The 26,968-nt window shown below is 43.8% G+C and overlaps 1 protein-coding gene across 1 annotated transcript in view; it reads left to right on the top strand.

Moving 5' to 3' along the window:
- The window catches only part of ppfia2 (PTPRF interacting protein alpha 2), a 368,545-nt gene that overhangs the window by 137,770 nt on the left and 203,807 nt on the right, over positions 1 to 26,968 (top strand). The window contains exons 9-11 of the mRNA XM_086009289.1: positions 8,051 to 8,182; positions 17,465 to 17,527; positions 24,977 to 25,068. Of these exons, the coding sequence (XP_085865415.1) occupies positions 8,051 to 8,182; positions 17,465 to 17,527; positions 24,977 to 25,068 (287 nt within the window). The remainder of the gene's footprint in view (positions 1 to 8,050; positions 8,183 to 17,464; positions 17,528 to 24,976; positions 25,069 to 26,968) is intronic.

Here is a 26,968-nt window from a genome sequence, read left to right as displayed (position 1 = left end):
CGGGGTCACCCTTACGGACTGAGCAGGGGTGTTCTGCAAAGCAGTCACCCAATCTGCGTTTGGTCTCCCCAATGTAGAGGAGACCGCATCGTGAGCAGCGAATACAGTATACTAAATTGCAAGAAGTACAAGTAAATCACTGTTTCACCTGGAAGGAGTGTTTGGGGCCCTGGACAGTGGGAAGGGTGGAGGTAAAAGGGCATGTGTTGCATTTCCTGAACTTGCACAGGAAGGTGCCGGGCGAAGGGGAAGGGGTGTTGGGGGTGATAGAGGAGTGGACCAGGGTGTCACGGAGGGAGCGGTCCCTTCAGAATGCTGAAAGTGGAGTTGAGGGGAAGATGTGTTTGGTGGTGGGATCACGCTGGAGGTGGCGGAAATGGCGGAGGATGATCCATTGAATGTGGAGGCTGGTAGGGTGAAAGGTGAGGACAAGGGGAACCCTATCGTGGTTCCGGGAGGGAGGGGAAGGGGTGAGAGCAGAAGTGCAGGAAATAGAATGGACATGGTCAAGGGCCATGTTAACCACAGTAGAGGGGAATCCTCGGTTGAGGAAAAAGGAAGACATGTCGGAAGCACTGGTTATGGAAGGTGGCATCGTCAGAGCAGATGTGGCGGAGACGGAGAAACTGGGAGAATGGAATAGAGTCCTTACAGGAAGCGGGGTGGGAGGAAGTGTAGTCCAGGTAGCTGTGGGAGTCAGTGGGCTTGTAGTGAATGTTTGTCAATAGCCTATCCCCAGAGATGGAGACAGAGAAGTCGAGGAAGGGAAGGGAAGAGTCAGAGATGGACCATGTGAAGGTGAGGGAAAGGTGGAAATTGGAATCAAAGTGAATGAAATTTTCTACTTCAGGGCGAGAGCAGGAAACAGCACCGATACAGTCATCAATGTACCGGAAAAAGAGGTGAAGGAGGGGACCTGAGTAGGACTGGAACAAAGAATGTTCCACATATCCCACGAAGATAAGCATGCAGGTGCAGCAGGCGGTTAAGAAGGCAAATGGTATGTTGGCCTTCATAGCGAGAGGATTCGAGTACAGGAGCAAGGATGTCTTGCTGCAGTTGTACAGGGCCTTGGTGAGACCACACCTTGAGTATTGTGTGCAGTTTTGGTCTCCTTATCTGAGGAAGGATGTTCTTGCCATGGAGGGAGTGCAGCGAAGATTCACCAGACTGATACCTGGGATGGCAGGAATGACGTATGAAGAGAGATTGGGTCGATTAGGCTTGTACTCGCTGGAGTTTAGAAGAATGAGAGGGGATCTCATTGAAACTTATAAAATTCTAACAGGACTAGACAGACTAGATGCAGGAAGGATGTTCCCGATGGCGGGGGTGGGGAGGGGTCCAGAACCAGGGGTCACAGTCTATGGATAAGGGGTAAGCCATTTAGGACTGAGATGAGGAGGAATTTCTTCACCCAGAGAGTGGCGAACCTGTGGAATTCTCTACCACAGAAGGCAGTTGAGGCTAACTTATTAAATATATTCAAGAAGGAGTTAGATATATTTCTTAAGGCTAAAGGGATCAAGGAATATGGGGAGAAAGCAGGGACAGGGTACTGAATTTGGATGATCAGCCATGATCTCATTAAATGGCGGAACAGGCTCAAGGGGCCGAATGGCCTACTCCTGCTCCTATCTTCTATGAAAAGGCAGGCATAGCTGGGACCCATGTGGGTTCCCATAGCAACACTTTTAATTTGGAGGAAGTGAGGAGTCAAAGGAGAAGTTGTTCAATGTGAGAACAAGTTCAGCCAGGCGGAGGAGGGTGGTGGTGGATGGGGACTGTTTGGACCTCTGTTCATGGAAGAAGCGGAGCGCCCTCAGGCCATCCTGGTGGGGGATGGAGGTGTAGAGGGATTGGACGTCCATAGTGAAAAGGAGATGGTTGGGCCAGGAAACTGGAAACTGTTAAAGTGACGGAGGGCGTCGGAAGAGTCGCCGATGTAGGTGGGAAGAGACTGGACAAGGGGAGAAAAAATAGAGTCGAGATAGGAAGAGATAAGTTCCATGGGGCAAGAACAGGCTGAAATGATGGGTCTATCGGGGCAGTCCTGTTTGTGGATCTTGGGAAGGAGGTAGAAGCGGGCTGTGCGGGGTTGGGGGATTATGAGGTTGGCGGCCGTGGAGGGAAGATCTCCAGAGGAGATGAGGTCAGTGACGGTCTTGGAAACGGTGGCTTGATGTTCAGTAGTGGGGTCATGGTCCAGGCGGAGGTAGGAGGAGTTGTTGGAGAGTTGGCGTTCAGCCTCCCCTAGGTAGAGGTCGGTTCGCCAAACAACAACAGCACCACCCTTGTCAGCAGGTTAAATGACAATGTTGGGGTTGGATCTGAGAGAATGGAGTGCTGCAAGTTCAGAGGGAGGTAGGTTGGAAAGTGTTTTCTAACACTTTCCACTTACCTCATATACTCACCTCTCCATACTTGCACCCATCACTTACCTTCACCACGCACTTTTGCACCCCTCCGACCCCCGCAGACCCACTACTCGCCTCAGTGACCCTGGCGGGGTTCGGAGCCTTCAGGAAGCCCGCACTTGTGAGGGCAAAATGGTGATAAGCCTATTTTCTGCCTGTTAACTACCTGTTAACAGGCAGTTAAGTGGCTGTAATCCCTTCCCACCTCCAAGGAGACGGGACCCAGCGCGGAGCACCTACCTGCCTCCTGGCAAAATGGCATGGAGGCGGGTTGCGGGCGGGTTGGGCACCCACCCCCAAATTCTGCCATTCTCCCGGCAGTCTCGCCTCCATACCCGCCTCCCTAGGACTGGCAAGATCGCGCCCATGATTTCTAGCAAATCTCCTAAGGCTTTCCTCCTGTTACTCATGGTGGGTAGAAGGTTACTCTGTTGTAAGGAGTGTGCTGTGGTGTGAATTAGAGGAGAGATGCAGATTGCCAATTAAAGGACTTAGAAAGAAGCTTGTGAGTGGTATGCTCTGAGTCAGGCAAGTAAGTATTTGTCCTGGAAAATAAATAGGCCCTGAATTTACATGCGTACTCCCCATTAGGTAGACTCCATTATTGATGCTGTAACTTCAGTGGAAGATCAGCACAAACCCTAGAGAAATAGCATAAATGGCCAATTTTAGCCGTTTAAGTAATTTATCCAGGGCTTCCCTTGATCTCCTACCAGAGAAGCCCGCAGAAGTTCCAAGTGATAGTGTTCTCTGCAATCACCGTAGGTAGATAATTAAATAAGTCTGTTCCCCTCTGTACCACTACTGCATAAATCAATAGGTCTGTGCATGTGTTGTGAAGGTGGAAGGCACTTCCACTTTATACTGTGAAAATGGATGTTTAGCTTTCCACGGGGGGTTGGTAATTTTCAGATTTCACCCAAAATGGGGCTGATAGATTTAGTGACAGGACTGAATTATTTTCAGGTTCAGGCCTCATTAGAAAATAATCAATGAGCTGTCTGGCACTCAGTGAGCACTAGTGGACTATTCGCCAAACTGGGAGACTGAGGGCAGGACTGCTGGTTTTCGGGTTTCAGTCCCGCCCCCAATGACGTCTGGCGAACCCGTGCTATTTTCCCTTGATTGACCTTGTTAAACCTGCCCTGCGGGCTTACCAGCCAATTAAGAGAAAGCCGATGACAGAGGACGTCAGCGTATGATGTTTCATCTGTCGAAAATTTTTTGACAGATGAATTGTCAGCGTTTGACAGCTTTAAGAAGCTGTCAAACACTGACAACCTCTGTTCTAAGGTGAGCCATTGCACAGAAGGCTCACCAAAATCTCTCTCCTCAGCAGAAAGCAGATGGCTGCTGCATCTGAGAATGCAGCAGCCATTCTGTTATCTCTGCCATTGAGTTGAGGCACCTCCGGATCCTCAAAGGTTGAAGCCTGCAGGAAGAAGCAAAGGTAAGGAAGCTTTTTCCAACACTTTGCACTCACCTCTCATACTTACCTTTCCACACTTGCACCCATCACTCACCTCTACAGCAGACTTTTCGATCCCTCTCACCCCCGCAGACCCACTGCTCACCTCGCTGACCCTGGTGAGGTTCGCAGCCATCGGGTAGCCCGCACTTGCAGGGGTAAAATGGGGATAAGCCTCAAAACTGCCTGTTAACTGGCAGTTAATTGGCTCTAATCCCCTTCCCGCCTCGAGGAGACGGGTCCCTGCGTGACTCGGGGACCCGCCTCCTGGGAAGATGGCACGGAGGCGGGTTGGGAGCAGGTTCGGTACCTGCACCCAGTTTCTGCCATTTTCCCGGCAGTCCCGCCTCCCCAGGGCTGGGAAAATTCCCCCCTGAAATTCTGGCTGCTAAATGAGTGAGCCAAATCACAAGACAGCAGTAAAGGTGGGAAAGGACTACTAGAGGGCTTACCCAGCAGCTAGCAGAAGACCACAGTACGTTTGTCTGATATTTAGAGGTAGCTTTTAACTTTCCCAACATGCAGAAAATTGACAATAGCGGAATGGCCCCCCACTGTACACCCTGTCTGATTTTCCATTCCATTAATGTCAATGGAAGGTAAAATCAGACAGGATGCATAACGGGCAGTCGAACTGCTACCACCAGTTTTCTTCCCAGTGTTAAAAGTTATAATTACCCTTTAGTTTTTATATTGCTGTGTCTTTAAGGAAAAACAACGTTTGTACCATTATCCAATCAGTGATGTGTCAAAACACAATCTAGTTTATACTATGAAAACGGATGTTTAGCCTTCCACGGGGGCGGGTAATTTTCAGATCTCCCCAAAATGGGCCCGATAGATTTAGCGAGAAGACTGAATTATTTTCAGGTTCAGGCCTCTTTAGAATATATTCGATGAGCTGCCCAGCACTCAGTGAGCAAATGGTACAATTTTAAATGGGGTGCAAGAGCAGAGAAACTTGGGTGTTTGTGCACATATCTTTGAAGTTGGCAGGACAGGTTAACAAAGCAGTTAATAAAGCATATGGGGTCCTGGGCTTTATCAACAGAGGCATAGAGTACAAAAGCCAAGAAGTTATGATAAGCCTATATAAAACACGAAAATAAAAACAGAAAATGCTGGAAATACTCAGCAGGTCAGGCAGCATCTGTAGATAAAACACTATGGGGGAAAAATTCAGTTGTTTGCGCCTCCCGTTAGCGCCTTAAGAGGGCGCTAATGGGGCGCAAAGCAACTAGTGCCCGGGCGCAGCGATGTTTGCGCCGCTCGCGAAAATAACTAGACATTTTGCGGCGGCGCTAAACACTACCGCCACGATCTCCTGCACCGGCAGATCGTGACGTCAGTCGAGTGCGCAACGTCCCAGTAGCGCCCCGGACCAGATATTGAGTGGCGCCCCCTGCCTTACCACCTGCCGCTATCAACAACAGGTTGAGGGGAGCGTTTTGCAGCCAGAAAGGGACTGAAGGAGCGCTATTTAAAGGCGACCGCTTCCTGCCTTTTTTTGTTGGTGACATTTTTGCACCATGCATTTTGAGAGAGAGAGACTTCTGGAGAGATTCAATGCTGTACGAAGGAGTTTTGGGTACTGAGCAGCACTTTGCAGGTTCATTTTGATTTGCCCTTCCTTGTATCGATTTAGAAGCGACTATGGGGGCTGCACTCTGCGCTCTTTCCCTGGGTCTCTCTATTGTTCTTTCCAGCAGATTTGATGTACAGGTCTCTCCAGGCCGAGATTCAAGGCTGCAATTAGCAGGTTGTGGGTGGAGAGCAAAATAAACCCTCCCCTTTAAGATAAAAACAGAAAATGCTGGAGAAACTCAGCAGGTCAAGCAGCATCTGTGAAGAGAGAAACAGAGTTAACGGGCTGGATTTTCATTCAGGAGTTGGGTAGGAGGCGGGACTACAACTTCCCTTTCCTCTGTCTCCCTGCACAGGTTCCCAACCCCCTGCCATTTTGGTTTAAACCCTCCCCAACAGCACTAGCAAACACTCCCCCTAGGACATCAGTCCCAGTCATGCCCAGGTGCAAACCGTCCAGTTTGTACTGGTCCCACCTCCCCCAGAACCGGTTCCAATGTCCCAGGAATTTGAATCCCTCCTCCTTGCACCATTCTTCTAGCCACGTATTCATCTGAAATATCCTTCTATTTCTACTCTGACTAGCACGTGGCACTGGTAGCAATCCTGAGATTACTACCTTTGAGGTCCTATTTTTTAATTTACCTCCTAACTCCCTACATTCAGCTTTTAGGACCTCATTCCATTTTTTACCTATATCGTTGGTACCTATATGCACCATGACAATTGGCTGTTCACCCTCCCCCTCCAGAATGCCCTGCAGCCACTCCGAGACATCCTTGACCCTTGCACCAGGGAGGCAACATACCATCCTGGAGTCTCGTTTGCAGCCGCAGAAATGCCTATCTATTCCCCTTACAATAGAATCCCCTATCACTATAGCTCTCCCGATCTTTTTCCTCCCGTCCCGTGCAGCAGAACCACCCATGGTGCCAGGAAGTTGGTTGCTGCTGCCTTCCCCAGATAAGCCATCCTCCTCAACAATATCCAAATCGGTATATCTGTTTGAGAGGGGGATGGCCACAGAGGACCCCTGCACTACCTGCCTGCGCCTATTACTCTGCCTGGCGGTCACCCATTTCCTTCCTGCCTGTGCAGCCTTTACCTGCGGTGTGACCAACTGATTAAACGTGATATCCACGATGTCCTCAGCATCGCGAATGCTCCAGTATGTATCCATTCGCAGCTCCAGCACCGCAATGCGGTCTGCCAGTAGCTGCAGCTGGATACACTTCCCGCACACATGGTCGTCAGGGACACAGGAAGTGTCCCTGATTTCCCACATAGTGCAGGAGGAGCATCCCACAGGGCCGAGCTGTCCTGCCATGACTTACCCTTTAATTAATTTAAATTAAATTAATACTACCAATTATACTACAATTAAATGATATACTCAAGGGCCCTTGTTTCCTAGCACTCCCCGCTACACAACAGAGACCTTAGAAACTATAACCACAAAATTAAGACCTTCTAAACTTTATAAACTATGAACCTTAATTGTCAAACTATAGAGTAGTATAAGTGCTCACCCAATCAGCTGCTTCCTCCTGCCCGTGTCACGTTTTGAATCGTGACGTGGCTCTGGAACACCGCCGCCGGTCCGCGAGATTGGTAAGCCTCTGTAAAAAAGCCCGCGAAAGTGAGTTTAAATACTCACTGAACCTCCGCTCCCAACAATGGCCTGTGAAAGAAAGCCCGCGAAAGTGAATTTAAATACTCACTGAGTCTCCGATTTCACTGCTCCCGACACTGCCCTGTGAAAAAAAGCCCGCGAAAGTGAGTTTAAATACTCACTGAACCTCCGTTCTCACCGCTCCCAACAATGGCCTGTGAAAGAAAACCCGCGAAAGTGAGTTTAAATACTCACTGAGTCTCCGCTCTCACCGCTCCCGACAATGGACTAACTGGATTGCTCTTCGAAAGAACCGGCATGGACGCGTTGGGCTGAACACATAACTGACTCTGATTATTCTTTTCATTAAATATTACATTCAATATTAGGAGGACTCTTACCTCTTCTTTCCAGGCCCAATATTTTGGATTCAAGCAGATGAGGAAGCCAATAGTGTACTGATGCACTACCATCAGCACTTAGTATAGACAAATACAATAGGCTCTATACCAGTTCAGTCACAATACTCAACTCAGAGCGAATTAGCTTATTTCCATGATTGTAATGATCATTACATGATTGCATTGCAAAACTGGAACATTTAGATGTGAAACTTTAACTAGCAGATTAGTCACAAGATGATGCCTTCAAATAAATGGAGCCAAAAAGACGAAGATGAAATATGAAGGGAAACAAAACTAAATGGAAAACATGGATCCAAAATAAATGGCAAGTGAAAAATGGTTTGAGGAGAAATACGACACAGTACTAAAGGAAAATAGTTCTGCAAAATTGTAACAAAAAGATCTGTCCATGGCTTACAGCTCTGAACCCAACCTAAAGAAGTAAATTGCTGTTTTCTTGGGTCTGGCAAGTGAATTGCTAACTGTAATTATTCAAGCCTGTTGTCAATCTTCAGTATAAATTTAAATGTTTTGCAAATCTGCTTTTTTATTTCAAATGTCATAGGCCCGCCAAAGAGAGAAAATGAATGAAGAGCACAATAAGAGACTGTCAGACACAGTGGACAGATTGCTGACAGAATCTAATGAGCGACTTCAGCTGCATCTGAAAGAGCGAATGGCTGCATTAGAGGATAAGGTAATATTTTAAACATTTTCTTTACAGTAGTCATCATATTATAGTACTCAGGATTATTTTGTTTAATTTGAATAGAATAATTGCCATTGCAATGCATACTTAGAAATTGGTGTAAACCAAGTATTATAAATTACTGAATTCTTATGATTGGGTCCCAGCTAGAAACTGTAACCCTTTGTCAGTTGAACTAAGCCATCCTGATTATCCTGTGTCTAAATGATTCTCAACCATTTAATGGAGGCTAAAGTGGAGCATCCATCTTGAGTGAAGAGAAAGGAAAATTCAGCAGTGATCCGCCCAATTCAACAGAACATATCTCATATTAACCAATATAGTACAACAGTAAAATGAAGGAAATTGTCCTTCTTGGCTAAAGGAAGACAATGCAGAGGCTGGAAGACAGTATAAAATAATTAGGTAAAGTGAGAAAATAACATTAAAAAATATCCATAACTGTTTCTATCTATGTATCACATTTTATTCATCATGCTACCATAGTAAATATATCACACCAATCACCCATCCTATATTCAGAAATTTACAACCACTAGGTAAGTTCTCATTTATGCTTTATATATATCTTGTTCTACTTTTTTTTTTAAGGAGCAGGGGAAAGAATGATTTTAATGGAAATGAAATTCGGGCGGTTTCTAAAACAGGCGGTTTTTCCTAAACATCAGTTTTATGCTCGGGTGGAAAGTTGAAACTCTACCCCAGTAAGTCCTTTGAAAAAGATGTATTCATTCCCCATCCTTCCCAAAGTTTGGGGGAATTTTGAGACTTTGTTTAATGAAAGGTATCACATGTGAAGAAAGTTAACAGTTACATTTTGCCATTTTTTTATAGGCTGCTCTCCTGAAGAGGGTCATCAAGCTAAGACCTTGCATTTGAATTTTCTAATTTGTGGCGCATTGGAAAGAAATTGCTTTTGCATTTATGTAGATTTCTACACTATTAATTGCTACTCTTGCAATTGCACAGGACAAGGGGAAAATCTGAGGATGAAGTTTTTCTTGTGGACAAATTACAAGAGCAAATCCCAGTATTGTTCTCATACTAAGATTTTCTTTGCTTGGATATATTGATGTATAGAAAATCTGAAATCTTGTACAGAATTCACAAGAAGAATTACAGCATGTTAGTATACATTAATATCAATATTATTTTAAAATATTTCTTGTAAGGCTTTAAAGCTAAATTACATTTTGGTTGGTTTCTGAAATGGAGATTTTTCATTCAGAAGGTCACTTTCTGTTTACTTCTTTTACTGTTAATAATCTACCTCTATTTTAGGAATAATCAATAGCACTATTGCAGTAGAAGCTAATACCTGTAGTTAGGCAGTACAAAAGAATACCAAAGGTTATTACAGAAATATTGCATTCTTGTCAACTTTGCCTTGTATTAAGTCCAGTGGTTAAAGTAGGCCTCATGGCTTCAGGTCAAACAAGATCAACAAAACCTCCTGCTGATCACTACCTACCCTCCTCCCAACTGATGAATCAGCACTCTTCCATATTGAACATCACTTGGAGGAAGCTTTGATGGAATCAAGGGTACAGAATGTACTCTGGGTAGAGGACTTCAACGTCCACCATCAAAAGAGGCTTAGTAGCACTGTCACTGACCAAGCTAGTTGAGTTTTGAAGAACAAAGCTGTCAGATTGGGCATACATCAGGGGGTGAGGGAAACAACATTGAGAAGTAACCTATTTGACTTTGTCCCCACCAGCCTACCTGTCGACGACACATCTGTCCACAGTAGCATTTGTAGAATTGACCATTGCATAGTCCTTGTGAATGTAAAATCTTGTCTCCATCATTGTGTAACATGGCTGTACCACTAATTGAGTGGGACAGACTAAGAACAGACCTAGAACTTAAAACTGGACATCCATGAGGCACTGTGGGCCATCAGCAGCAGTGATATTGTATACCACCACAATCTGTAACCTCATGGCCCAGCACATCCCTCACTCCTTGATCACCATCAAGCTAGGAGTCCAATCTTGGTTTAATGCAGATTGTAGAAGGGCATGCCAGGAGCAGCACTAGGCATACCTTAGAATGAGGTATGAACCTTGTGAAGCTGCTACAAAAGGGTTACCTGCATGCCAAACACCAAAAGCAGCAGGCTATATGCAGAGCTAAGCAGTGTCAAGATCAACAGATCAGAGCGAAATTCTGTAGCCCTACCACGTCCAGTCAAGAATGGTGTTGCACAACCAGACAACAAACAGGAGGAATCACCATTTACAGTCCCATTCTCTGCAGTGGATCCCAGCATATAAATTCAAGAGACTAAGTTAAATTGTTTGCATCATCTTCAGACAGAAGTGCCAATTGGATAATCCCACTCAGCCTCCTCCTGTAATCCCCACCATCAAATATATCAGTGTCCAGCCAATTTGTTTCACTCCATATGACATTAAGAAGCAGTGGAGTACACTGAACACAGCAAAGGCTTTGGGCCCTGATAACATCCTGGTTGTAGTATTGAAGACATATGCTCCAGAATTATTCGCTCTCCTTGCCAAGCTGTTGCAGTGCAGCGATAACACTGACATCTATCCAACAATGTGTAAGATTGCCCAGATTCATCCTATTTACAAGAAAACAGGATCAGCTTTCTCCAAATCATCAGTAAATTGATGGCAGGAATGATCCATAGTGCCATCAAGTAACACCTATTCAGTAAAGCCTGCTTAACGAAACTCAGTTCAGATTCCACCAGAATCACTCAGTTCAAACCCTTATCACAGCCTTGATCCAGACATGGATGCAAGGGCTAAATGCCAGAGGAGTGGGGATGACATTAGATGCCTCAACATCAAGGCAGTATTTGACAGAGTATGGCACCAAGGAGCCCTAGCAAAACTGAAGTCAAAGAATAAAGCCTCCAGTGGCTAGAGTCATACTTGACACAAAGGTTGTGATTGTCGGAGGTCAGTCATTAGAGCCACAGGATATCACTGCATGAATTCCTTAGGGAGGCGACCTTGGCCCAGCCATCTTCAGCTGCTACATCAATGACCTTTCCTCCATCATAAAGTCAGGTGAAGATCTGTTTGCTGACGATTCCACAGTGTTTACTTCCATTCACAATTGCTCTGGTAATGAATCAGCCCATGCCAACCTACAATAGGACTTGGATAACATCCAAGCTTGAGCTGACAAGCTTGAGCTGACAAGTGCCAGGTAATATTCACTCCACATAAGTGCTAGGTACAGTAATAACCAAATCAAGCAAATGGAAGCTCAGCTAGCTTACCCTAACCTTTGATGGCACTGCCATCACCAAGCACCTCCCACCCCCCCAAACAGTAACAACTTCAGGGAGGGGGGGTTTCCATTGACCAGAAGCTCAATTAGAACATATTAACAGCATGGCTACAACAGCAGAACAGAGGCAGGGTACTCTCAACAGGTTTCTCACCTCCTCAGCCCTTAAAGCCTCTCCACCACTTATGATTACAAGCAGATCTAGATGTGCTGGGGGATTAGGCCTGTGTTTGGCAAATGATGTTTAACTATGAAAAGTATTGTACGAGGCCCCTTGGGTCAGAGCGATCATAATATGATCGAGCTCTCAGTCGAGATGGAGAGTGAGGAAATTGAATCAGAGACTAAGGTCCAGAACTTAAATAAAGGGAATTACGAGGGTATGAGACGGGAATTGGGTAAGATTGATTGGGTGGTGTTTCTGGGGGGATTGACAGTGGATAGACAATGGCAAGCATTCAAAGATAGAATGGAAGAATTCCAGAACATGTTTATACCGGTTTGGCATAAAAATAAACCTAAAAAGGTGACTCAACCGTGGATAACGAGGGAAATTAGGGACAGCATAAAATCAAAAAAAAGGGCATATCAACTGGCAAAAAAAAGCACCAGACCGGAAGATTGGGGGTAGTACAGGATACAGCAGAAGAGGACAAAGGGATTAATCAGGAAGGGGAAAATAGAATACGAAAGTAAACTTGCAGCAAAAATAAAGACAGACTGCAAAAGCTTTTATCGGTATATCAGGAGGAAAAGACTGGTAAAATCCCAAGTCGGTCCCCTGCAGTCCGATTCGGGAGAATATATAATGGAGAATAAGGAAATGGCAGACCAATTAAACTCATACTTTGGTTCTGTATTCACAAAGGAGGACACAAATAACCTCCCAGGAATATCGGCAAACATAGGGACTAATGAGAGGGAGGAGCTGACAGAAATTAGTATCTCTAGGGATATGGTGTTGGGTAAGTTGAGGGGACTGAAGGCCGACAAATCCCCGGGGCCTGATAAACTACATCCTAGGGTACTTAAGGAGGTGGCCCTGGAGATAGCAGATGCTCTAAGGATCATCTTCCGGAACTCCATTGACTCGGGAACAGTACCCGTGGATTGGAGGGTAGCTAATGTTACCCCAATATTTAAAAAGGGGGGTAGAGAGAAAGCAGGGAATTATAGACCAGTAAGCCTTACATCGGTTGTGGGCAAAATGCTAGAGTCCATTATTAAGGATAAAATAGCGGAGCACTTGACAAATGGGGAAAGGATCGGACAGAGTCAACATGGATTTACAAAGGGTAAATCGTGTTTGACTAATCTGCTGGAATTTTTTGAGGAAGTAACTGGTAAAATAGATGGGGGAGAGCCAGTGGATGTGGTGTACCTTGACTTCCAGAAAGCCTTCGATAAGGTTCCACACAAAAGATTGTCATGCAAAATTAAGGCTCATGGGATTGGGGGCAAAGTATTAACGTGGATAGAGAACTGGCTGGCGGATAGAAAACAGAGAGTTGGAATAAACGGCTCGTTTTCAGAGTGGCAGGCAGTGACCAGCGGGGTGCCGCAAGGATCTGTCCTGGGACCCCAGCTGTTCACAATATATATAAATGATCTGGATCAGGGAATTGGATGCAATATTTCCAAATTCGCTGACGACACTAAACTAGGAGGAGGGGTGGGCTCTGATGAGGATGTCAGGAGGCTACAGTGCGATTTGGACAGGTTGGGGGAATGGGCGGATACGTGGCAGATGCACTATAATGTGGATAAATGCGAGGTTATCCACTTTGGGGGTAAAAACAGGAGGGTAGATTATTATCTAAATGGCAATAGATTGGGAGATGGGGAAGTGCAGAGGGACCTGGGTGTTCTTGTGCACCAGTCACTGAAGGAGAGCATGCAGGTGCAACAGGCGATTAAGAAGGCAAATGGTATGTTGGCCTTCATATCAAGGGGGTTCGAGTATAGGAATAGGGATACCTTACTACAGCTGTACAAGGTGCTGGTGAGACCGCATCTGGAGTATTGTGTACAGTTTTGGTCGCCCCATCTGCGGAAGGATGTTCTTGCCATGGAAAGAGTGCAACGGCGATTCACCAGGCTGATACCTGGAATGGCGGGAATGACCTACGAAGAGAGATTAAATAGTTTGGGCTTGTACTCACTGGAGTTTAGAAGATTGAGAGGGGATCTCATCGAAACATATAAAATTATGGCAGGCCTGGACAGGCTGAATTCAGAGAGAATGTTTCCAATGGCCAGGGAGCACAGAACCAGGGGCCACAGTCTAAAAATAGCGGGCAAATCATTTAAAACAGAGATGAGGAAGAATTTCTTCACTCAAAGAGTGGTGAGCCTGTGGAATTCCCTGCCACAGAGGGCTGTGAAGGCTAATTCAATAAATATTTTCAAGAGAGAATTGGATATATTTCTGAAGGCTAAGGGGATTAAGGGTTACGGAGAAAAGGCGGGGACGGGGTACTGAACTGGTAAGATCAGCTATGATCTCAGACGAGGATCAGCCATGATCTCATTGAATGGCGGAGCAGGCTCGAAGGGCCGAATGGCCTACTCCTGTTCCTATCTCTATGTATGTATGTCATGTACGTGGGCAGGTCAAATGCTTAACATACATACACCCTATAGGGAACAGAATTAAATCCAGTGGTGAAAGAAAGAAATCTGGGTGCTTTAGTGCATCAATCTCTAAAGGTCCATGACCAATGCTGTGAAGCTATAGCTAAAGTAAACAAGATTCTAGGGTATATTCACAGGTCAATTCACTATAAAATAGAGCATATCATTTTGTTCTTATACAAGACCCTTGTTAGACCTCAGTTAGAATACTTTGCCCAGTTTTGGTCTCCTCATATGGTGGGGGCTATTGAGGCTTTGGAACGGGTGCAGATGAGGGCCACAAGATTAATTCCCAGTTTAAAACACCTTAGTTACCCAGATAGGTTCAAAGAGCTGGGTGTCTGGAACAGCGTAGGCTTAGGGATGATTTGATAAAGATTTACAAAGTAACAAAGGGACTAGATTGTGTTAATGTCAACTGAATAGGTTAAGGAGGACCATGGGTCACGCTTACAAGTTATGTAAGGACAAAACTAGGTTGGATGTTAGGCAGTTCTCCTTTTCCCAGAGAATAGTGGATCTGTGGAACAGGTTGCCAGCTCATGTGGTGAATATTGATTTGCTGTATTCCTTCATGCAACAGCTGGACCTGTTTCTGGCTGGAGCAGCGATCACCTCATATAAGAGGTAGGTATCCTATAACGTAAATCAAGGCCAATGTGATCTCCTGGACTAGTTTTGATCACCTTAGGGGTCGGAGAGGGATTTTCCAGTTTTTTTCCTAAACTGCCTGGTTTATTTTCTTGCCTTTTGCAGAAGATTTTCGTATGTTTGTATGTTCTACAAGGCTCAAGTCAGGAGTATGATGGAATATTCACTCAGCAGCATGGGTGCAGCTACAACAACATAAAAAAACTCATCGCCATTCAGGACATAGCAGTTTCCTTGATCAGCACTCCTGCAACTGCACTGAATATCTACCTCCTCCATCTGTACTGCACTGTGGTTGCATTATCTACAATCTACAGGATGCAACTCACCAAAGTTATTTCAACAGCCCTCCTTTGCAACCTCTACCACCAAGAAGGAGGAAAGCAACAGTGCTGTGAGAAAAGCAACAGTGTTGTGAGAACACAATCACCTCCAAGTTTCTCTCCAACTCCCATACCATCCTGACTTGGGCAAAAATTGCTTTTCCTTCATTGTCAATTGAGTCAGTATCCTAAAACCATTCTGGGAGCATCATCACACCATGTACTGCAGCGGCTCAAGGAGAAAGGCCACCAACACCTCATGGCAGCTAGGGATGGGCAATAAGTATAGCCTTGCCAATGTCACCCACATCCTGAGAATAAATTTGTAAAAAGAATAATCTAGTTTGACGTTCCAGCCCTTAAACATCCCACCTTATTGAATCCCCCTTGTTTTGGTGAGATGCGCAAATTCTGGCCTTTTTTCCATTGCTATTTATGTTCTTGCAATACTTGCCAAATGATGCAAGCATGCGGATTTAGCATGCCAGAATATTTCAGCTCTTCTATCAGTGCTGCTTGCTGTTCAGCATGTGCATGACATGTTCCTACATCAGCCTGATAGTAATATTGCAGCTGATTGATTCTCAGCTCTCAACTGATATTAATGCTAACTTTATTCAGCTCGAGTACCAGCAGGTAAGTAAGTCTTATTAAAAAAATGATATGATGAGACTGTGAAACCGAAACAAGAAGTGAAACATATCAGAACACAGTGTGAAGGCCCTATAAATTCTTGGAGTCATAATGCCAAAATTGAATGGCAGAAGTCAGAGCCAAAAGGAAAAGGAAAAATGAAGAAATACTGCATTTTGATGTAGAAATGAAGTTCTCCAACACAGGTTCAGAATTTGACTTCCAGCAATATATGTAAACGGTAATGCTGGTAATGCTGAAATGATACTATCAGATGAACAGTTATATAGTCATGTGAAATTCATCACTCCAATGATTTAGTGGTGGGAGAAATTTCACATGAAAACATTAAGTATCCATATGCTAGTACACTACAGTGTAATTTTACTGTCTAGAATTACAGAAGGTTAAAGCCATTTGATCCATAAAGATTTTCTCCACTTGACCCACCTAGTCTAATGCCACTCTCCTGTTCACTCCCCCTTTAAAAATCCATGCTGATTGGCCCTGATTATGTAGGTCTCTCCAACTACAATATTTAGAATTTTATCGCATAATTTAGATTGTAGTAGTTTACTAACAACAGAAGTAAGACTAACTGCTCTATAATTTCTTGGCTTTATCACTGTCTCTTTTTGAAGTGTGATTCACATTTGCCATCCTCCAATCCTCTGACACAATTTTCCTTTCCAGAGAACTTTGCAAAATTATAGTCACAGCCTCCAATATTTCTTTCAGAACCTATGTAACTTCATGTCTGAATGCAACCTAAAGACTAATGTTAAAACATAAGAAAACCAGGTCAAAATTAATATTTCTGACAATAGAAAAGTGTTTAAAACAAATGAATGAGGGTAATCAATGATAAATTAAAGGAAAGCAAAGGAAACCGAAAGAGGAAGTGATGAGAGAATTTTAGTTGATGTTATTTAAGAAAGGTTGTAACTAAATTCCGTGAATCTTCTGTTATTAACTAACTTTATTGTAAATTAACTTTTTCTGCATTGAATTTGATGGAGTCAGCATGTTAGTTTTTCTGCTATCAATCCACACTAAGGAAATTCACTCAAAGCAGCACAATGTTTAGTAGATCAATCATTTTCTTCAACTCTGCAGTGTTGAGCTTTACTGAATCCTATTCTCATTTAAAAAAAGCCATAATGGTGAAACTCATTGAATGAACACTTGTTTCCGACTCATACAAAAGTAATATTTACTGAATGCTCCCCTCTTTTTTAAACACAAAATAGATTAACTTTACTGAACGCTCTTCTTGCCTTTAACAAAGCACAATATTCACTTTCACTGCATGTTCTCCCCTTTCCTTTTCTAAAAGCATGAACATAGACAAAAATTGTGCAAATTATCAAAACTAAAGTCTACAGGTTGGAAACAAAGGCTACGCAGGTCTAAATATTCCTTCTTAACAAATTCTACTTTAACCCCTGTTGGCATTGATATGCTAGCATGTAACAATCCCAGTAGATCTCACGATTGTAAACAGTAAGCACCATATTTTTAAGTGGTTCAGCAAAAACATAGAATAAGTTCATTGGTACACCTCAAGACATGGAATCATAATAAATGCATTGGAGAGAAAAGTCTTCTGACAATGGATCATATGAGCTGTTTAAGAAACTTAGTATATTGTAACGTGAGGTCCTTAATATACAAATCCTGTTAACAAACTTAACATCAATGTTTGATAAAATTTGTCATTGTGGCTTATTTTGCAAATAATTATGTTTTATTATCTTAGAACATGTTGATACAAGAATCTGAGCTCTTAAGAAAACAACTAGAAGAGTCTCTTCATGATAAGGTAACATCATTAATATAATAAATGAGAACACATGATATAGAAACACTTTTTGACTGCTCATAATTGATGTTTAAGTTTCAGTGGCAAGCCATACCTGGTGATTCATTATACCACTCTGCGCCTCATTAACTTAGAATGATCATTCATCCCCATAATATTAAAAATCAGGCACTTGGGAAAGATCGAAGCACATGCGCAGAGATTCTTTGTCTCTGAGCTCAATGCAACCTGTAATGAGATTCAGCTAGCAGTGCAGCTTGGGTCAGCTGGCTGTACACCACACCAATATCACAGCAACCTAAGAGAGTAGATGATATTAGCAATATGTGGCAATATTGTAACCTGGATGCAGCTATGAATTTTGAGATGTGATATAATAAGTTATGGTAAGAAGAGAATGAAAAAAAGTACTTGTAGCATTATGATATAATGCTAATTTTACAAATGGTTCTTTTGTTCATAACATTGCTCATTATCATGTTTAGGATTTATATAAAGAAATAACTTTTGGTTTAGGTTCTAAAAGAACTGTATATGACCATTTATTTACAGTATGTGGGTAATATAATTATTTGTAATGTCAGTCGAACAGAAGGTTTCTATCAAGTAACTGTTTTAAAGTCTCACCAGATAATTTAAACAGAAACTTTTTTGCCAGCTGACTTAAAATTTCTTAAGGAATTATGCTTCAATACTTGCAAATTTTATATTCAGGAGTTTACCAGAGTGATGTGCAAATGTCTTGGTATTGTACCAGATCATTATGTGGTAATTGAGACTGAATGGCAGGGGAGTAGAAAGTGTGAAGTGCATGCGAGTGGGTTAGAGTGAAGACATTCCAGTTGATTCTAACTGATTTTTGTGGAGAGTGTAGTAGACAAAGCAGAGGCTTGGGGAAAAGATTTTTCATTTGAACCAGACAAGCTATTTAATGCAGGATCTGACATATTTATGGGAGATTTAGGATACTAGATATGGGAGATTTTGAATGCTACAATGATTCCTATCTACAGCACAGAAAAAGCCATTCAGCCCAACTGGTCTATGTTGATGCTTATACTCCACAAGAGCTTCTTCCCACTCTAATTATCTATTTCCATCCTGCCCCGTTATCCCTCTATTCCCTACTCCCTCATGTATGCATCAAGCCTCCCCTTAAATGCATCAATGCTATCTGCTTTAATCACTCCATGTTGTAGCAAGTTCCACATTCTCCCACTCTCTGTGTAAAGAAATTCCTCCTAAATTCGTTTCGTGGCTATCTTGTATTTATGCCCCTCTACTTCTGGACTCACTCACAAGTGGAAACAGTTTCTCCACATCCACCCTATCAAACCCTTTCATAATTTTAAAGACCTCTATCAGGTCTCCTCTTAGACTCTTTTCCAGAGAAAGGAGTCCCAGCCTGCTCAATCAGCCTCTCAATTCTGGTAACATCCTTGTAAATCTTCTGCATTGTCTGGTGCTTCAATAACCTTTTTGTAGTATGGTGAGCAGAACTGCACACAGTACTCCAAATGTGGTCGAACCAATGTTCTATATAAATTCAACATTACCTCCTTCCTTTTGTATGCTATTCTTCTAGAAATGAACCCAGCACTTTCTTTGAACTCATTATGATCTAATCAACTTGTGTTGCTACTTTTAACGACTTATGTATTTGTATTCCCAGATCTCTTTGCTCCTCTATCTCATGGAGTTTCTTACCTTCCAAGAAATAAGTGGCCTCATTACTCCTCCTACTAAAATGAACCCCTCACACTTCACACTTCGCTATATTGAATTTAATTTGCCCTATATTCACCCACACTGCAAGCCTATATCTTCCTGTATTTTGGTGCAGTCCCTCAAATTTCTGTGTCCAAATCATTTATGTATATGGTGAACAACAGTGGTCCCAGAATGGATGCCTGTGAGAAACCACTTCCCACTTTCTGCCAGTCGGAGAAAATTCCCTTAACCCCTACACTCTGTTTTATAGCAATGTTTAAGTCCATTCTGCTACCTGGCCCCTGACTCCACACACCCTGACCTTTGTCATAAGCCTCTTGTTTGGTACCTCAGGAATGTCTACTGAAGGTCCATGTATACCACATCCACTGCATTGTCCTTGTCTACTCTTTCTGTTACTTCTTCAGGAATTCAATAAGGTTGGTTAACCAAGATCCTGATGGGAATCCATACTGACTTTTTTTTATTATATTCTCTGTCGCTAGATGTTTTGTTATCGGATCTTTTAACAGATTCTAGTATCTTTCTTGCCATTGACGTTAAACTAACTGGTCTATAATTCCCTGGATTTGTTCTGTCTTCCTTTCTGAAGATTGGATTTACATTTGCTGCTTGTCAGTCCTCTTGGACTATTTGTTTTTCAATTGAGTTTTTATATATTGATACAATGGCCAGAATTTTCCTTACTGAATCAGGTCGGGTGCGTGCGGGCCGCGTAGTGGGTCGGTACCGTGATGTATTGATCAGCCCGCTCCTCAGAGCGACTTTAGCGTAATGGCCCCTATTAAGGCAGACATGTGCATTTCCCAGCCCTATTAAATGGTGGGGTCTGATGTCGTCATCGATGACTCATTTCCAGCGGGGATATTTAAAGCAGCCTTGGCCACATCGCATTTGAAGGTGCATGTAGGGGTGTGGAGGAAGGATTGAAGATGAGTGTCTTGTGCAGAAAGAGAAAAATGATTCCTCAAAGACAGAGGGCTGCACCCCGCTTTTCCGATGACTCCCTGCATATTCTTGTGGAGGGAGTCAGAGCATGCAGGGAAGTCCTCTTCTCTGCTGATGGACGGAAGGGACCTCGCCAAGAGACAAAAAGAGCCTGGCTCCAAATTGCTGAGGAGGTGAACAGCAGGGATCTCATAAGGCAGATCTGGATACAGTGCTGGAACGCTTCAATGATCTGATGAGACCAGGAAAGGTGAGTGCAAAGCCACATTCACCTTCATCTTGCTGTGTCTGTTACCACATCCCCATCACTCTGCATTCCCAAGCCAACTGCTGCACATCATTACTCACGCCAACAAACCTTACACGTCCACCCATCCCTCTCTCGCTATGTACATAGTCACATCCCTATCTGACTAACCACCCTTCACACTCACTCTCATCCTAATGCAATCATACCAACTAACACCACAGAAGGAGGCCATTTGGCATTGGCAACACACTCCCTCATAGTTACCCTCTACAGATGTAAACCACACAATCCTTGACGTAAGAAAACTACTAAGCACTTGGTCTGAGTATAAAACAAGGCTTTAATCAATTGTTTCACAACCATGAGTTCTAGTTACATCACTAGTTCCTGGTTACAAAAACCTGAGCAAGCTGGGCCCACGCCCGAGTATTTATACTTTCCTTGGACGGTGCCACCAGCTGGCCACCCAGTGTTATCTCATGAGTCATTTCTACATGAATGGTAAGATTCATGACATTCTTCCCGCCTGAAAGATTTGGAAGTCCGACGACTTCCTTCTAGCAGATATAACGGACCACGAAGAGCCGCAGTCGTTTCGATTTCTGTTTGTGGCTGGAAGGCACGTCTCCTCGGACCGTGTCTTGGTCCCTGGGTCACTTGGTTCGTACAGGTAGGTTGACAGGGCCCGTGTTGCCTTGATCGACCTGAGGGAGACTGGGGAGATCGTGACTCCGGGTGCGGGTCCCCACAGGCGCAGAGCTGGCTTCATCTTGCTTGGTAGCTGGTGATTGTCCGGCGTCCTGGCTTCGGGTGGTCATCCCGTGGGGAGCGCTCGGCTCCCCGAGTTGATCCGGTGGAGTAGCCGGCAGATCCCTTGATGTCCCGGGTAAGGCATCATCCTCAAAGGAGCGCAGAGTATCGGCATCATTAATATGGATCCCTCTATCGGTGGGGTCCGTGGGACCGGTTGGACAGGGAGACAGATCTCGGAGTGAAACGGGGACTCCCAGCCATCAGGGTACCGCACGTGCGCATATGTGGGATTAACGTCTGTTAGTTCCACCTCGTCGATGAGGGGATCTTTCTTGGAAGATCGAACAAATCTTCGGAGCAGCACGGGGCCGGGAGCTGCCAACCATGGTGGTAGGGACGTACCATGGGTGGAGCGACGCTGGAACCTGAAGAATCGTTCGTGAGGAGTGACGTTGGGGGACATAGAAAGAAGAGACCTGATGGAATGCAACACGTCAGGGAGCAGTTTCCCACTGCTGGTCTGGTAGGTTGCGTGACCTCAGTGCAAGACGAACAGCGTTCCAAATGATAGCGTTGTATCTCTCAACCTGTCCGTTACCGATGGGATGATACGGTGTCGTTTTACTTGTGGTGATTCCCCGTTGGGAAAGATAACTTTTGAGTTCGCTTGACATGAAGGAGGGACCCCAAACAGAGTGGATGAAATTGGCCGTACCGCAAAGGGAAAAGACCTGATCGAGGCATTTGATCACTGTGGAAGTAAGCATATTGGGACAGGGGAAAGCAAAGGGAAAGCATGAATATTCATCGACCATAGTAAGCAAGTAGGTGTTTTGCGTTGAGGAAGGCAATGGCCCTTTAAAGTCAATGCTGAATCGCTGCATAGGCAGTATAGCATGTATGAGCGAGCCATCCAACGGACGGAAGAATTGCGGTTTTAATTCAACACAAATTCTACAAGTGGAGCATATTCTTTTCATGTCTTCCGTAGAAAATAGGAGATTTTTAGATCACACAAAGTGCAACATACGGGTAACGCCAGGATGGCATAAGTCAGTATGAAGATCCGCAAGAGTCGAAGTTGACATAGAAGAGCAGAATGCATGCGCGAGGGTATCCGGGGCCACATTCTCTTTGCCAGGTCGATAATGTATGGTGTAGCCAAAGGCGGCCAATTCCATCCTCCAGAGCTGTATTTTGTTATTCTTGATCTTAGTGCATTTCCGGTTATGCAGCATAAAGGCCATGGAGCGCTGATCGGTTATAAGCGTGAAATGGCGACGAGCGAGAAAAAGACTCCATTTACATACTGCTTTGATGATAGTCATAGCCTCCTTCTCGACAGGAGGATAATGGAGCTCGCTACCCTGCAAAGTTCTGGACAGAAATGCAATGGGTCGACCACCTGGATTCAAGGTAGCCGAGATCGTCACCTCCGATACATCGCACTCGACCACGAAAGGGAGATTTTCATCGATGGAACGAAGCGTGGCTTTTTCCAGTTGCCGCTTGAGGAGGTTGAAAGCTGAAATAGCTGTTGCCTCCAATGGAAATGACTTCGCGTGAAGCAGGGGCTGGATCTTGTCGGAGAAGTGGGGTATCCACTTCACATAATAGGCGAACATGCCGAGTGCCCAACGAAGAGAACTGAGATTCGTAGGGGGCGGGAGCTCCTGAAGCAGATGAAGTCACTCTGGATCCGGTTTGATGACACCATTGCCCACCCAGTAGCCAAGGATGTTGACTGATGGTACTGATTTCACAGATTTGGACTCATTTAAGGTTAAGTTGCGACGACGGAGAACATCCAAAAATTTTTGGAGGTTGGCACCATGCTCCTTCTGGTCATGACCAGCAATGGTGATATTATCCAGATATGGAAAAGTGTCCGTTAAGTTCTCCTGTTTGACTAGGCTATCCATTGCCCGTTGAAAGACGGCCACCCCATTGGTGACCCCAAATGGAAGGCGACAAAACTGGTAAAGCCGACCCCCAGATCCCTTTGTACTGTAGCACTTTGCAGTTTCTCTCCATTTAGATAATAACTTGCTCTTTGATTTTTTCTGCCAAAGTGCATAACCTCACACTTTCCAATATTATATTCCATCTGCCAAATCTCTGTCCACTCACTTAGCCTGTCTATGTCCTTTTGCAGGTTTTTATGTCCTCTTCACTGCTTTCCCTCCCATCTTTGTATCGTTGGCAAACTTGGATATGTTGCACTTGGTCCCTTCCTCCAAATCGTTAATATAGATTGTAAAGAGTTGGGGTCCCAGCACTGACCCCTGCGGAACACCACTAGTTACTGATTGCCAACCCGAGAATGAACCATTTATCCCAACTCTCTGTTTTCTGTTAGATAGCCAATCTTCCACCCATGCCAGTATATTAAAGCTGGCAGAGCAGGCTCAAGGGGCTGAATGGCCTACTCCTGCTCCTATCTTCTATGTTTCTGCGTTTCTATAATGGATTTCTACCTCCTTTATGTTCAGCTATTTTGGAAAAGGTTCAGTTAGCATAATCGTTAAACAAAGGTTGTTTCCTTTTGGTTTTATTGCATTTGATGAAAGTATGACCTGTACAAATAAGGCATAGCATCGTACTACAAGACAAGTGATGACTTTTAAAATCAACAATGGAGATTTTGGTCAGGGGATAAAAAAGTGCCTTTTTTCTTCAGTGCTGAATTATGCTTTGTGATTCCCTATTTTTTTCTCTGTTGAAGTTCTCTCCAAGGCATACAAAAGTGAACAGGCCCGCCATCCATATGTGGTAACAGCAATGCACATTCATTGGCCATCTGGCTTTCCCTCTTTTAGGGAAAGCCCATTACCTTCACTCATCAGTTCCCTAATAACCGCAGATGAAATGCTGAACTCACCCTGTGGAGATTAATGGATATGGATTTGACACTTTCCAGTGTGTGGCACATCCTGTTACAGAATATCTATGTAGGCATCATGAGTTAAATATACTACCTTACTTATGTCAAGCAGATATCTCCAGGATGTTGTTGATAATTCACAAATCCTGAATGATCATGCCGAATCACAAAATGTAATAAGAATTTAACTGTACCTTTCTGTTATTCGTTCAACATCTCTAATGGTAAATCCGAGATTAATTCCAAAACCTGAGTAGTGATTAATAGCAAAGTCCACTGCTTGCAATTACTTGATTGGCCATCATCTGAATAAAGTAATTTATCACTTTTAAAAACAGCCCATAGAGAGGATATAATTTTTGTACTTTTAGATTATATACACACTATATTGTCATTGAAAGACTTTACAGTATTGCTATGGCATCATTTGATGAACTATGTGTTAAATTTCATCAGTTATCTATCTCATAATCATCTCAATAGAAAGATTTATTGAGCTCGAACTGCCAATGCCTTTCTGAAATAGCATTCCCACAGGCAACGATAAAACAAGCCAAAATGCAGCAAATTAGCCATTGCCGCTGTTTTCAATGGGGGCAGAGTTTGCATTACGATCCTTTCCTTTCCAGGTTTCAGCGATTGTTGCGGTGGAGCAGTGCTAATATCCCAGCGCTGTATTGCTAATATGGTGTTGCTATAACAATGGTGTTATTCACTAATGCCATAATTTCCTGGAATTTTAGTGGCAGTAGTAATGTCATTCACTGTTATTTTGTCATTGCTATAGTGCTAAAACCAGCAAATTTCAGGCCATTCTTTCTGATAAATTACATTTTGTTATGTTATAAGAGGTTGAAACCTATTTAATTATTGTTCTTTATAGGAACGATTAGCGGAAGAAGTTGAAAAATGTCATTCTGAGGTTCAACAAATGAAAGTGCAGTCTGTTGCTTTATTGGACCCAGCCATTTCCAGGTAACTTGAAAGTAAAATGTCAATTAGGGGCAAGTACCTAGTAATTTGAAATACCACTGTACTTATGATATAAAATTGTTCATCTACCATAGCAATGCTTATGGACAAAAATTAAAATAAAATGTGTGTCTCTTCCTCTTCATGTAGCTGTCTCTCATCTTGTGTCTCATTCTCTGATTCTTGTCATCAGCTCTTTCTCTTTACCTTTTTGTCCCTTTTGTTAGCTCTGAATGCATGGTTCTGAAGCACTTTTCTTCTTGTCTCTGTATCTGCCTGCAGCCAAAAAAAATTGTACTCATTTGTCTGTCTCTTTCTGTAAATATATGCTTCCATTTGTTTCCTCTCTCTTTTGTATGTGCTCTAATTTATATTCCTGATCTCTTACTATTACATTTTTTTCCTGAGGACTTATTGTGCTTCTATGAGTAGTCAGCATGCATAAAGGCACTACTTTAGCAGCACTGAGTATGTGCATAAGCCTAAAAAACATTGGGCTGGATTTTAAGTTTGCATTGTGCTGGGAGCGGGGGAGATCCAGTAGCGCACGGGAAACCCAGAAGTCAGTGCAGTGCACCTGTCAGTGGCTTTTTAACCCAGTCACTGCATTACCATATGATTTCGGAGTTTCCCGACCAATTCATATGAGCAGGCGTGACGACGACCCACATGACGTGATTTCAACTCCAGTATTTAAAGCCAAACATGCAATTTGAGGGAGTTTGGAGTTGGAAGCCAAAGAGAATAAAGTGCAACAAGGTCAAAGGCTGTACCTCAGTTCAGAGACACCTCCCTGGATGTGCTGCTGGGGGCTGTGAGGACCTGGAGGGATATACTGTTCCCTAGCGACGGAAGGAAGAAGCTGGCTGGGGACACCAAGGAGTCGTGGTTGGAAGTGGCACAGGAGGTCAGCAGCAGGAGTGTGGGGCCACACTCATGGATACAATGTAGGAAGCCGGAAAATTGAGAGCAATGATACATTCACCTACATCCTGATGTGCGTATCACCCCAACCCCCTCACTCTGTCTTCTCAAGCCTACTCCAGCACATCATTCCTCACACCAACTTACCTTGCAGATACACCTATTCCTCTCTGTCTATGCACTTCCTCACATCCCCATCTGTCCATCCACCACTGACACTCACCTTCATCCTTATGCAATGTCATACCTCTCGCTCATAGTCACCCTCAACAAATGCTCTCCATCCATCCGTTCAACACATGCCATACCTCTCATTCATAGGTCTCTTCTTTCCCTCCTTACAGGAGAAGAGAGCACAGAACACAAGACAGAGACAGAGAACCGGAGATGGCCCTCCAGCCATCTCACAGCTAACAAGTGCAGAGGAGGAGGTGCTGGAAATCAGTGGAGTCTCAGCGTGCCTAGCCATCGGAGATGGGGAGATGGGGGTCTCCCAGCTACCCGATGACAGAATTAAATATCAGACAGCCACATGGCATACAACACTCACTCATGTTGACTTAGTGTCAACTGCAAGTGAAATAAGGTTATGTACATAATGGCCCAGAAATTCGGGTCTCCACAGGTGAGTACACACGGGGTACTCACCCGTAGGCCCAACTAAAGTGCCAGTTTTGTGCATGCACTGCGCATGCACGGGAAACCGGAACTGCCGTTCCCTTAAAGGAAGGGGTTCAGAGGTCGAACGCGTGCGCTGGAGAGGCAGCACGTGCGCCTGGAACTTACGTTTTTTTTCTAGGTTTCTCCGGCCTGCTTTTAACAAGGGAAGTGGTGAATTACTTAAAATTAAAACATTTTTTCCACAGGTTTATTATTTTTAACTACTTTAAAGAAAGGTAAGTTTATTTTTAGCCCCATTAGAAAATGTAATTAATTTTTTTTTTAATTTAAATTATTGTTTAAAATAGTTATTTTATGT

Source organism: Somniosus microcephalus, chromosome 16 (assembly GCF_052327205.1).
Source record: "Somniosus microcephalus isolate GS21.2 chromosome 16, FLI_Smic_1.0, whole genome shotgun sequence".
NCBI classification, from domain to species: domain Eukaryota; kingdom Metazoa; phylum Chordata; class Chondrichthyes; order Squaliformes; family Somniosidae; genus Somniosus; species Somniosus microcephalus.
This window is presented reverse-complemented; position numbering and strand designations above follow the sequence as displayed.